The 13,043-nt window shown below is 32.0% G+C and overlaps 1 protein-coding gene across 1 annotated transcript; it reads right to left on the bottom strand.

The window, feature by feature from the left end:
• Positions 1 to 8,544: 8,544 nt before the first annotated feature.
• LOC105113311 (heterodimeric geranylgeranyl pyrophosphate synthase small subunit, chloroplastic-like) lies at positions 8,545 to 9,719 on the bottom strand. Its single transcript, XM_011009445.1, has one exon. The coding sequence runs from the start codon at positions 9,612 to 9,614 to the stop codon at positions 8,676 to 8,678; it is 939 nt and encodes a 312-aa protein (XP_011007747.1). The 5' UTR covers positions 9,615 to 9,719; the 3' UTR covers positions 8,545 to 8,675.
• Positions 9,720 to 13,043: the final 3,324 nt, after the last annotated feature.

Here is a 13,043-nt window from a genome sequence, read left to right as displayed (position 1 = left end):
GATGATGAGAACTTGGAGATGAAATATTAATGTAAGGATTAAACAATAATAATAACAAATGTCAAGGTTAGAGGTTCCACTAATGGTATATCAAAAAAGTATAGTATAAACTCTTATTATTTCATAGCTCAGGTGTCGGTTATACCATACATTATGGGCTATAAAAGTGCCAAGCATTTGTTGTACCAAGTGTTATACAACATAAATCAAGATTAGTCATTTAACAAGCAAAGTATTAAAGAGTGAACAAGATAACAAATATAAAACATGTTAGTATGAAACATTAAAGTCCATATTAAGTTTACACTATACTTATTCTTACACCATTAGTGTAACCTTTTCACCTTGATATAATTAACTTAGCTAGACATAATGAAAGAAAGAAAAATAGATAAACAAAATAAGAACATAAAAGTTAACTAAGTAAAGGAAAGGAAATGAAAGGCATAAACTTGATATTAATGAAAGCAAGGCATAAACATTACAAAAAATACAAAGAGAGAAAGCAAGAGCATGATCTTGATCTGGACACCAAGATGCCTAAATGCATGGGAAATGCCTCCTTTTATAGGCCAAAATTGGGAACTATTGATTTGATGACTAATTGATAAGTGGGTGGCCAACTTTTGACTTGGTGACAATCCTTATCTTCTCTTGTCTGCCCAAAACGTCATTGATATCATCAAAATTAGAGCCCATTGTAAGCATGAAAGTTGTAGGCAATTGTCTCAGCTTTCTTGTGTAAAAACTTCAGCTCATTTGGACTTCTAGAACTCCAGATATGGCCAAAATACCGAACAGTGCTCGGGCTGAAAGACAGATTCAGGCTTCTTTGTTATTGCTATAATTTGGACTTGCAAATGACCTTTTTAGATCTTGGGCTCCATATGAAAGTTGTAGGCCTATGTCTTACCTTTCCATCCATATACATTGGACCTAAATCTGAGATCTGTAGCTCCAGATATGACCCAATTACCGAACAGTGTTCCGGTTTCGATTGCACCGACATCTCTTTTCTAAGTTTGACCATCTCTTTGCCTTTGCAATTTAAGTGGTTTGGATTGCACCGACATCTCTTTTCTAATTTTGGTCATCTTTTTGCCCTTGCAATTTAAGTTCTTAAAGTCATCAATCAATCCTTTCATTTATGTGATAGGCCTGCTTTTAAAATGAACATTTACCACAAATTAAATGTATCTTATATTATTAGATATATTATTATAAAACATGCTTTAGTTAAGGAGTTATTGATACTTCAAGTGCAAAATGATGATATAAAACCATGATAAAAATGCACTTTTAAGTACTAATCATGATTCAACCCCGATTTTGCCGGGTTATTTATTATTTCGACACTTCTACCCTTGGGAGAAGATATCAATATTTAGGTTGTGTCATTTATCTATGTGTAAACCTTAACTTTTCAATTGTTTTGGATTCCTAACTCAAAGACCTATCAATTCTCCAAATTGCAGCAAAAAAAGATGTCATATGAAGGAGTATGATTTTTTAAATAAACAATTGAATTCTATTAGCAAACAGGTTTCATGAAGAAATGTGTTCAAATTATGTTTTAAAGCATCTAAACCAATATCCAAGTTTTAATTTAAGTAATTCAGCTCCTCTAAGTCAAATCTTTAAGATTTCATGCAAGACTATTTCTCTGTTTTAGAAAAATAATTATTGAAGTACTTAAATATAAACTATCGACTTATGAGAGGATTATTTTATCAAATAGAGATTAGAGTTTCTTAGCATATATATAAAAAAAAAAAAGAAGGGAAAGAGCATTAGAAGAGGAGGCAACTAGAAGTTAAAAAAAAAAACTAATTCTTTCTCCTACAAACCCGAAATCACGCACTCTTCCATCTTGAGGAGTAATTGTTCAATAAATATACAAGGCTAAAATCGTTTTCTTAGTTGCAAGGACATAAAGACCTTCAGATTTTAAAAACTATTTTTAGTTTATATTATCAATGAGTATGATTTTTTTCCTATGCATATTTCCTATGAGTGTTCATCATAACTATTGGAGCAGTCTCTAAGTCGTTATTGTGACAATCTATTACTAAGTTTGATATCAAAACCAGAGTTGTGGTATATAAACTTGTAAAGCAACTAAGATTAACAAATATAGCGGATCTACATTATTAACCTTGAGGAGAACATTCAAACAAAGCAACACAAGTTGTGGACAACTTGGTTGGTTGTTAACATTAATGAATGTATCTAGTTCTTTAAGTTTCCATTGAATTAAATCATTAGTGTGAACAATATGATTTTTTGTTAGTTAGGATTAATTTTATAGTGGATTTGTTAACTAATCAACATTAAAAAAAGATAAAAATTTAGAATATAAACTGGAGTTTCGTTTCAAGGATCGACTCTAATTTCTATAAGTGGATGTGTGCTTGTAACTAAGGTTTATTTTATAGATAAATTTCAATTTCAACTGATTTTTTTTGCTAGTTTAATATTCTACCTAGTTTAGATCATCATAAAACAAAACCCCCAATTGCATAACATACATAATAAAAATCTAATCTGAAACTTTCTTATTCTATACTATCTTGTGTGTTTTACGCTAGGGTAATTAATTTCTGTGACCGCAATATCGCAACAAAGGTTGGGGAGGTTTTTGTTAGATTTTATCAGCAGTTTCTGGGTACCTTAAAGGATACTCTCCCTTTTGATGTGGATGTTGTTCACTATAGCCTATATCTTTATGAAGCTTCACATGTATTTCTGTTAGGTGCAGTTTCTAATAAAGATATTAAGAAGGCTTTATTTTGCATTGTAAATGACAAATCTCCTGGACCTGATGGTTATTCCTCTTTCTTCTTCAAGAAATATTGGGATGTTGTTTGGGAGTATTTATATGTTGTTATGCATGACTTCTTTGTTTCTGAAAAACTTTGAAAGTAGATTAACCATTCTATTATAGCTTTGGTTCCCAAGTCTGCTGATGTAACTTCTACCAATGATTTCAGACCAATCTCTTACTATAATGTGGTCTAAAAGGTGATATCAAAAACTTTAGCTGTGAGATTAGCTTAACCTCTTGATGGCATTATCAGTCTTATGCAAAATGCTTTTCTAGGTGGTAGACTTAGGGCTGATAATATTATTTTGGTTCAAGAGCTTTTTAGACAACATGGAAGGAAAATGGTCTCTCCCTATATGCCTTATTAAAATTGATTTAATGAAGGCCTTTGACTCGATTCAGTGGTTTTTTCTAAGGCATCTCCTTTTATTGCTTATAGTTTTCTTGATATATTTGTTCACTACTCATGACATGTGGTGAAACAACTTCTTACTCAATAGCTATAAATAAAGAACGTTATGGTTTCTTTCTTGAGATAAATGGTGTAAGGCAGGGTGATCCTTTATCTCGATACCTTTTCATTGCTTACATGGAGTACTTCTCTAAAATGCTTAAATTCATATTTCATTTCCATTAGAAATGTGGTAGGCTTGGTATTTCTCATCTTGCTTTTGCAAATGATATTCTCCTTGTTTATCATGGGGTTAGAAATTCAGTGCAAACTCTTTTTCAGTAGTTAATGATCTTTAGGAAGACTTCAGGATTGGATATAAATGTAGAAAAATCTTTAATCTATTTTGACAGTGTGCGCAAGAGTTTGAAACAAACTATTCTTCAAGACACTAGATTCAAAGATGAAGCTTTTCCCTTTAAATAACTTAAAGTTCCTCTTAGCTCCCATAAGCTTCTAGCAAGTCAGTTTTCTCCTCTATTACACAAGTAGAATCAGCTATTTAGAGTTGGATGGGAAATCATCTTATTTATACTGGTAGGCTTGAGTTAATCAAGTTGGTTTTATATAGTATGGTTTAATTTTGGCTAAGTATCTTCCCTATGCTGAGTCTTGTAATCAGGAAAATTATTTATCTATAGAAACTTTATGGACATTAATATTCTGATAAATAAGTTTGCTTTAGTGGCATGAAAAACTATTTCTACCAAAAAATAAAGGGAGATTGGGTTTGTTTGACATTAAGGCTAGAAACAAGAGTTTCTTAGCCAAAACAACTATGAAACATAAACTTGAAATCTGATTCTATCTGGATACAATAGGTGCATCATTTTTATTTAAGCAACTATTTCATTTGAAGTGCTCATATTCAAAGAACTTCACCATTGTGAAAATCCTTTCTTCATTTAAAAAATCAACTTGGTGAGGATTTTGGTGGGCATTCACAAGCTATCACTTTGATGACAAGTTGGCAAAGATATGGTGGTCGGTTCTTTTCTAATGCTTATGATTATATCATCTTTAAAAGTATTGTTGTCCACTAGGAGAATGTGCTTTAGGAGCACTAGTATTTACCTAAATATAATTTCATTCTATGGTTGGCTATGACAAGGAAGCTTAGAACTAGAGATAGACTTTGGTTTATTCCAACAAACACTTTTATCTTTTGTAGGCAGGATGAGGAGAGTCATAACCATTTATTCTTTGCTTGTAATTGTAGCAAAATAAAGTCCTGACTAAAAATAAACAAGCATATGACAACTTTATATAGTGTTGTTCAAGGACTAACTTTATGGAGTAAGAACCTTAAAACTAGAATGAGAAGAGTTTTTGTAGGCCTTATAGTTTACTTGATATGGGAGGAAAGAAATAAAAGAATATTTGATAGCACTTGTAATTTGGTTGGTGTAATATTTTGCAAATTTCAAGTTCTATTTTATATGGTGTTACATTTCATGAAAAAAACCATTTCCTTATCAATGTTGGATAATGTTAGAGGGTCTGACTTACTAGCAATCTTCTTTTGGTTGATGGTCTCACTACTGCTTTTACTGCTATTGCTTATCCAAAGGCATCCTTATAAGCTTGATTATGCTGGTTTATAAGGATCTCCTTTGTGGCTGGCAACTGCAGCTATTGTTGCTAATTGCTTATTGTGAATGCAAGATTAGTCTTTGAGATCTTAGACATCTTTTTCTGTTATTTCACTCAGTGTGCCTACTAATCTATCTAGGAAACTAATATCCCTATTTCCTTCAGCGACTATTGTGTTAGCTGAAGTTTTGCTTTGTAGTGGTTGCCTAATTGTTAAGGCTAGATCACTTTTAAAGGATGTATGTCGTTCCATATGCTTACTGGGTTTATAGCAATCAGTTGGGCCTTCTTATTTAGCTGGTTTGCTATTTTTGTTTGCTATGGTGTTTTTTTGGTTTGGTATGCCGAAGATATATATGTCTATTGCCTCGCCAATATTGATTCTTTCTTTAAAAGTCTTTTTTGTTGTTTCTACTATCCCAAACTTATACTAGTATGATTTTTTATCTTTATACTGATTTCTGCTATTATGTGGCGTCCTTTCTTGGAGGCTGAGATTTATTGGGCCCTTTACTCCTTGTTAAGTGGTTCCTTGTTACTCTATTGTTGCTATACGTAACGATCTGTCTTTTTTTTCCTGAGGATGGTTTCTTATAGTAACTCTAATACTGTATCTGTTGGATGAAATTTCTTTATCTTTCTACTTCAATGGATGTCATGCTTTGTTTTTTTTCTTTTTTATGTGATGATGAATATGATGTAGTTGCTCTTCATGTTCACTATTGTTGTTCTGCTTCCATTTGTTAGTGGTTGAGTTGGCGTGGGTTGTTCAGCCATGTTTGTTGTTACTACAGGCCACTACTATGCTTTTTGTTGTCTTGGATAAAGCTTAATTTAAGGCTGTCTAATCAATATGGTTGGCTTCTTATTCGGCTCTTTTGCACTTTTAAGTTAGAACTTGTTCAATTTGCAAGTTCTTCTTCTGTTCTTATTTGTTGCCATTGTTTTTGTGCCTATTATGATGCTTTTTTTTTTTTTACTTTTAGGTTAGATTAAACGCCTCCAATTTTAGATTGGTTTCTTATTTAACCTTTGTGGCTTATTGTCATACTCGGCCTTGCATGGCTTGTTTCTATAGGGAGCTTGTTATCTATTTTGGTTTTGTTTATATCATGTATATTTCTTATTGCTTATCTACAGTATCAGTCTCTTTTTGTATGGTTTGGTTGTATCTAATTTTTTATTTCTTTAAGAGTTTGTTTTTTTTCTATCTTTTCTTTTTTCTTATACATGTATATGGAATTGCTGGCTTACCAGCATGATTATTTTTTATCTTTATACATATTTATATTCCAATAAAAAAGAATTGAATTCAAAATGATATATTTTTTTATTTTTTATTTATTAACCAATAATTCTTTTCTACCATATAGGTTGTGTGATTATTGGTATGAGAAGAGAAAAAAGCAGAAAACATATGTTATAGAAAAAGATCTTTTAGATTGGAAAAATGTGATAGTTTGTAGGGATTTCAAATCTATGTATGTCTTAAAAGCTATATGAGCATAATATATTCAGCACGTGACATCCAAGTGTTTCGTATGGTACTCATAGTATGGTGCAGAGAACTAGAACATGGAGATTCATGATTCCATTACTATGCACAACAGCAAATCAATTCCATTCATTTTGCTTACAAAGTGAATGGTGAGATTCTTTTTTATTACATATTATTTTTTAATTGTTGATTTATATGAAAATACTAACAACTTTTTTTTTAAGGCTATAGTCTTAGATGCGAACCAAGATTGGTGGAGTTTTTTGTAGAAACTTACATGCGAAATGGTAATTGTTGAAAAAAGGTATAGCAATTCACAGATAACTAAGCTTAAAAGTTCATGGTATGTTGGATTTTAACAATTTCTTTCTTAAGTTTTTTTTTGTTGAATTAGCCTCTTTTTTTTCAGGAAACATATTACACTCAGTTATAGGAGAGATACGATAATAATCCTTCGACTAATTCAAAACTTAATATGAATTTGTAGTTAGAGGCAAAATCTCTAGTAGAGCCAATAGAAACTAGGTTTACGGTGTCTCAAACACTACGATCAAAGAGTTGTAGATGAACTAAAGTGTTTCAACTATTAGATACTTGCAGTTGGTTCTGAGTACTCAATATTTGGAGTTCTAGTCGATTTTAAACCAACAAATTAAAGCTTTGGATGAACCATTTTACCATTGAGACAAAATGACTAGTGTTGAAATAATCAAACTCCAACGATTGTACATGAAACTAAAATTTTATTAGTGATTCATGTTTAAATTACCGATATAATGAACTTGTTGATAAGTAAATAGTGTTAGTGAAATTTCCATAAATTCCTTTTCAATTCTCTGAAAATATTGACATACTTATTTTATCAATAACTAGTTTATTTTAAAATATATATATATATATAATAAATAGAGTAAAAAATAAATTAAAATGAAAAATCAAGTATTTATGATAGATTTAAAAATTGATTGATTTAAATATAGTTCATCTAGAATAAAAAAAAATAAAGAAAAGAAAGGTGGGGCTTTGCCATGACCATAGAGCCAATGAAATGAAAAGCTTTTCTTATGAATAGTAATCATCTATGGTTTTATTTATAGAAGTCGGACTAGCAAAATTAATGCATATTTACTGATAAAAATATTCTTTCTGTAAATTGCAAAATTTTGATAGTATTAGTTTTTTTCTTTTTTCCTTGAAATATTGTTAAAACTATATAATGGATAAAATATGAATTTGTAAGGGAATATAAAAGTGAAATAAAATGAATATGTGTCAAGCAAAGATAGATGAATTAGTTATTTTTTCAAATAAATAAAATTATATATTAAAATAAAAATATAATTATGTATAATTGAACACTATTTTTTATTATAATATTTAGTAAATATATAGAATTAAAAGAACTAGCAAATTTTTTAGAGAAAATAAAACTTGATAAATTAGTGAATTCACACACTGATATTTGTATTTTAATATTATAAAATTACAATGGTTTTTCTACAAAATTACTACCACTATTGTAAAGTGTCTAAATTTTATTTATATATTTATTTTGTCTGAAATGGTACTTTATTTAAATAAAATCTATTTATATTTCAAGAATAAATAAAATGTATGATGTAAACAACATTGTGTACTTAAACCCTGTTTTTACAATAGTAATAAAATTAGTATTAAATTATTTATGATTTTTTTATAAGGAGTTTACTTTAATTATATAGAATATCAATAGAAATTAACATCAATGAAAATTGGATAAATTATTTAGTTAAATTGATCTTAAGAAAATATTAACTTATTCTATCAATAATAATAATAATAATAATACAAATTTTATGAATCATATCGCCCAAAAAAAATAAAAAATAATATAGAATAATAAAAAATCTCTATTAGAAAAAATAAATCCTCTTTAATAACAAATATATTTTTATAAAATGAGAATGACTTAACTTAAAAGTCAAAGGTGTCAAGATGGTAAGAAAATAACAATATGACCCTATAAAAAGGATTTATATATCTAATTTAGTAATTTTAAGATTTGATAAAATTTAACATGAGAGATTTTTATTTTTATTCCTTTAATTTTTAGATTTATTAATAATCAAAATAAAGCTTGTTTTTTAAATTTAATATGAAATAATAAATAGTATTTATGTAATAAATTAAATACTGGCGTGGTACAAATATTTAAATATTTTATTTAACAAATAATCAATACAATATAGTACAAACATCACCATCTTATTGTTCACCCCGGCACTCCCCCTTCGCAGCACTATTCCTGACTAAAACTCATATCCCTGCGCTTAAACATCGCCGGAATGGGTCCCTCCAATGCTAGATATTGCCTGAACAAGGCTAGATATTGTCTGAACTATTCCTTCGTCGAAACCTTCCAGTTCTTTAACTGCCAAGTTTTCTAGCTCATTCAATACCTTTTCCATAGACACCACCTCTTTTCTTTCGACCCAATTAGACAGCACTCCTTGCATCAAGCCCACATAAAGACCATACCTTCTTAGCTTCTCTATCTCCTCCTCGGTTCCCCCTCCTAATATTGCTCCAACTGCGCCAGCACAGGAATGTAATTCGCCTTCTTTTTTCTTGCAAACATGATCAATGTAGTCTGATTGACCATATTGAAATTGGTTATATTGTCCAAGTGCCATCCCTTGTGAACCCATGGCTTGCGTGATCTCAACGATCACCCTCAAAATCCGCTCCGAATTGTTCTGCGTGAGATCATCAGACTTAGCCAGCAGCTCAAGCCCAAATGGTAACATCCCATCTCCTGTTAGAAGCTCAATGTTGGACCCGAAAGAGTGACCAATCCTGGCCCTGTTGCCTGTCGATAGGATGTGCTCGTGAGTGAATGCAGCAGCATGCATGAGGCGGAGAGCACACGCCGCAGCCATGGCTTGATCCCGGTTGCCACCAACGAGCTCACAAGCCGCTACGCACAAGGCTGGAGCAGCGCTCCGGGGAGCAGCAAAGGTCAAATGGTGCATGGGCTCAAACACTAAGAGTGGTGGCCTAATGGGAATGGCCTGCTTCAAATGAGCATCAATCTCATCATTTACAGAGGTCCAGTAAGACTTGTTGTAAGTAGTACCATTGGAAGTTGCTGTGACTGCTACTGTCATGGGCCTGTGAGACAATAATGGGCGGTTAGTGTTTGATCTTGGAAGATAAGGGAGAGTTGGATTGCCATTAATGGCAGGGATAGTTGCTGCAAAAGATGTCATGGTGAAGGTAGTGAGGGAGATGGGGTAATGGTTCGGCAGGCAATAATTGTACTGATGAGTGTTTAATATCTTTCATTGTCAGCCTTTATACAAGCTTTCTCACTAAATGCTAGTAAAATAGTTGGGTATTGGTGGCACATCAACAGTTGTGAATTCAACCTCTTACATTATTTAGCTGACGCGTGAGTCACATATGTAGGGTCTTTATCAAAAAAAGTTGTGGCGGGAATCTTACGTGAGGTTTTCATATTGATAAGTATAATAATTATTTGAATATTAATTAATGTGAGGTTTTCATATTGATAAGTATAATAAATATTTACTGAGGAATGTTTGTTTTTTTTTTTTGTGAGAAAGTAACATAATTCTTTGAATATTAATTAATTTTTTTATATTTCTCAATTTTTTTAAATTAATAAAATCAATAAAAAAATTTATAAAATTAAAGAAAAGTTGGTAACTCACAATGTGAGTTTACCTATATAAAAACTGAAAGTAATATGTACTAAATAATAAGTACAACAACTATAACAAACTAAAATAAAAACGATATATAAATCATAACTATAAAAGAACTAGTCTTATATAAAAATCACTCCTCCTCCGCACAATCTTTATCTTTTTTACATACATGCATGTCATATAGATATTGTTCACTTTCAACTATTGTTGTATAGCACATGCAACTAATATTTTATGTTCACATCTTCCTGCATGTTAGATGCAACTAACATTCACTTCAACACACATACTTGGGATTTGGCCTAATGGCCATGGTTGATCTACAGGACTTATCAATACCTCCCTCATTACATGAAACCTTATCCCCAAGGTTTACATCTGGAATCAGCTCTAGTAGCTGTTTGGCAAATACCCACATTGCTTCCTCAACGGGTAAATATTTCCAGTTAACTAAGCTTTTTTTAACAATTTGGGCACCTTGTTTGATCCAGTGATGATCAATAATCGCTTATAGTGTTAGTAGAACTTCTCCATCATCATTGAAGGATGGTATCTCCATGTTGTAGTTGTTAACATTTATGTTGATGTTGTACTGTTTGAGCAGAGAGACATGGAATATCAGATGAATACGTGACTTTGTTGGTAAATGGATTTTGTAAGCGACGTGTTCAATTTTTTCTAGAATTTCATAGGGGCCATAGAAGCGATTGGCAAGTTTCTGGTATTCTCGCTTAAAAATTATATGCTAGCGATATGGATGGAGTTTCAAAAGGACTAAATCACCAACACAAATGAGACATCTCTTCTTTTTTTATCTGCGATTTGTTTCATCCTATTAACTGAGCATGCCAAGTTGACTTTGAACTGCTAGAGTAATTCATCGTGGTCTTGTAACTACTGATCCACTTCATGCACAAGCGATAGTCCTTCATTGTATGATGGAATAGTGGGTGGAAATTGACCATAGAGTGCTTGAAAAGGAGTCATTCCAGTTGAGATGTGGTATGTTGTATTATACCAATATTCTGCCTATGGTAAGTAGAAGCTCCACCTTTTTGGCCATTGGTGAACAAAGCATCGTAAATATTGTTCAACACATCGATTGACAACCTCGGTTTGGCCATCTGTTTGCGGATGATACATGGAGATAAGCTGCAATTTTATACTTGACATCTTGAAGAACTCCTGCCAGAAATGGCTCATAAAAACTAGATCACGATCACTAACTATAAACTTTAGCATGCCATGTAGCTTAATAACACCTTCCATAAATTTCCCTACAACATTTTTTGCTGTAAAAAGATGTTTTAAGGGAAGAAAATGAGTTGATTTGCTAAGCCTATTGATGATTACCGAGATGGTATCCTTGCCCTGGGAAACAGGTAAGCGCTCGATGAAATCAAGTGTAATGTCATCCCATACTTGGCAAGGAATAGGTAATGGTTGGAGGAGACCTGTAGGTGCTAATGTGTCTGACTTGGTTTTCTAGCACACCACGCAATTCTTGATATATATTCATGGACCAATTTATGCATTCCTAACCAATAAAATTGTTGTCCTAGTTTTTTGTATGTGCACAGAACACCAAAGTGGCCGCCAACCTTGGTATCATACATTTCGTGTAGCAGCTTTGCATGTATGGTAGAGTCTATAGGTAGAGTCTGTAGGGATGATGACTTGTTTGTTGTAACGAAGTAAACCATTCCGCCACACAAAGTGGCTGTGTAATTGATCCGCGGCTACCTAACTCATGGACTATATATATAAATATATCTTTGCTGCCTATTTAATTTCTTCCTATAAAGAACCTGAGAAACAAAAAGATGGTGCAGAACATGACTACCTTATTTGTGAGAAAGAGCATTGGTCGTAGAATTTTCTCGTCTAGGATGGTATGTGATTTAATAGCCATAGCCTAAGAGTTTAGCTACCCATTTTTGCTGCTCTGGTGTGTTGATACGTTGTTTTAACAAAAAATTTAGGCTGTGTTGGTCCATCTAAATATAAAACTTTCAGCCTAACAGATATGGCCGTCATAGACATATAGCTTCAAGGATGGCTAGCATTTTTTAAGCATAAGTAGACCAAGATTTTTTTGTCACCCGAAGTGCTTTACTCATAAATGCAACTGGTTTGCCTTGCTGGGTTAATATAGTGCCAATACCATCACCTGGTGCATCAATTTCTACATTGAAGACATCTTTAAAGTTGGGCATTGTTAGCGTTGGTGCCATTGTCATGGCTTGTTTGAATGCAAGGAAGGCAATTTCAACTTCCTTATGCCACCTATATTGGCCCTTTTTAAGAAGATTGTTGAGAGCCTACGCCACAATACTATAATTTTTGACAAACTTCTTGTAATATCCTATTAACCCTAAAACCCCACGAAGCTCTAAAATATTAGTAGGTCGTGACCATGCCACCATTTTTGTAATTTTTTATTCATCTACCTTCACTCCATGATTAGTGATTATGTGCCTTAAGTACTCTAGCTCTTGTTGGCCAAAAACACATTTGCTAGTTTTGACAAAAAATTATTATTGTTGTAATATCTCAAAAGTCTGCTTTACATGCATCAAATATATGTCCCAAGTAGGACTATAGACTAATATGTCATCGAAGAAAACTAGTATAAATTTTTAAAGATGAGGTTGAAATATAGAATTCATGATAGCTTGAAATGTAGAGGGTCCATTACACAACCCAAATGGCATAACCAAGTATTCATAGTGTCTGTTAGTCATTAGTACTTAAAAGTGTATTTTATCATGGTTTTATATCATCATTTTGCACTTGAAGTATCAATAACTCCTTAACTAAAACATGTTTTATAATAATATATCTAATAATATAAGATACCTTTAATTTATGGTAAATATTCATTTTAAATGCAGGCCTATCACATAAATAAAAAGATTGATTGATGAATTTAAGAATTGAAATTGAAAGGACAAAGAGATGGCCAAA

The sequence above is a fragment of the Populus euphratica genome, unplaced genomic scaffold, assembly GCF_000495115.2.
Source record: "Populus euphratica unplaced genomic scaffold, PopEup_1.0 scaffold410.1, whole genome shotgun sequence".
Lineage (NCBI taxonomy): Eukaryota > Viridiplantae > Streptophyta > Magnoliopsida > Malpighiales > Salicaceae > Populus > Populus euphratica.
Note: the sequence above shows the minus strand (reverse complement) of the source record. Positions and strands in the feature narration are given on the sequence as shown.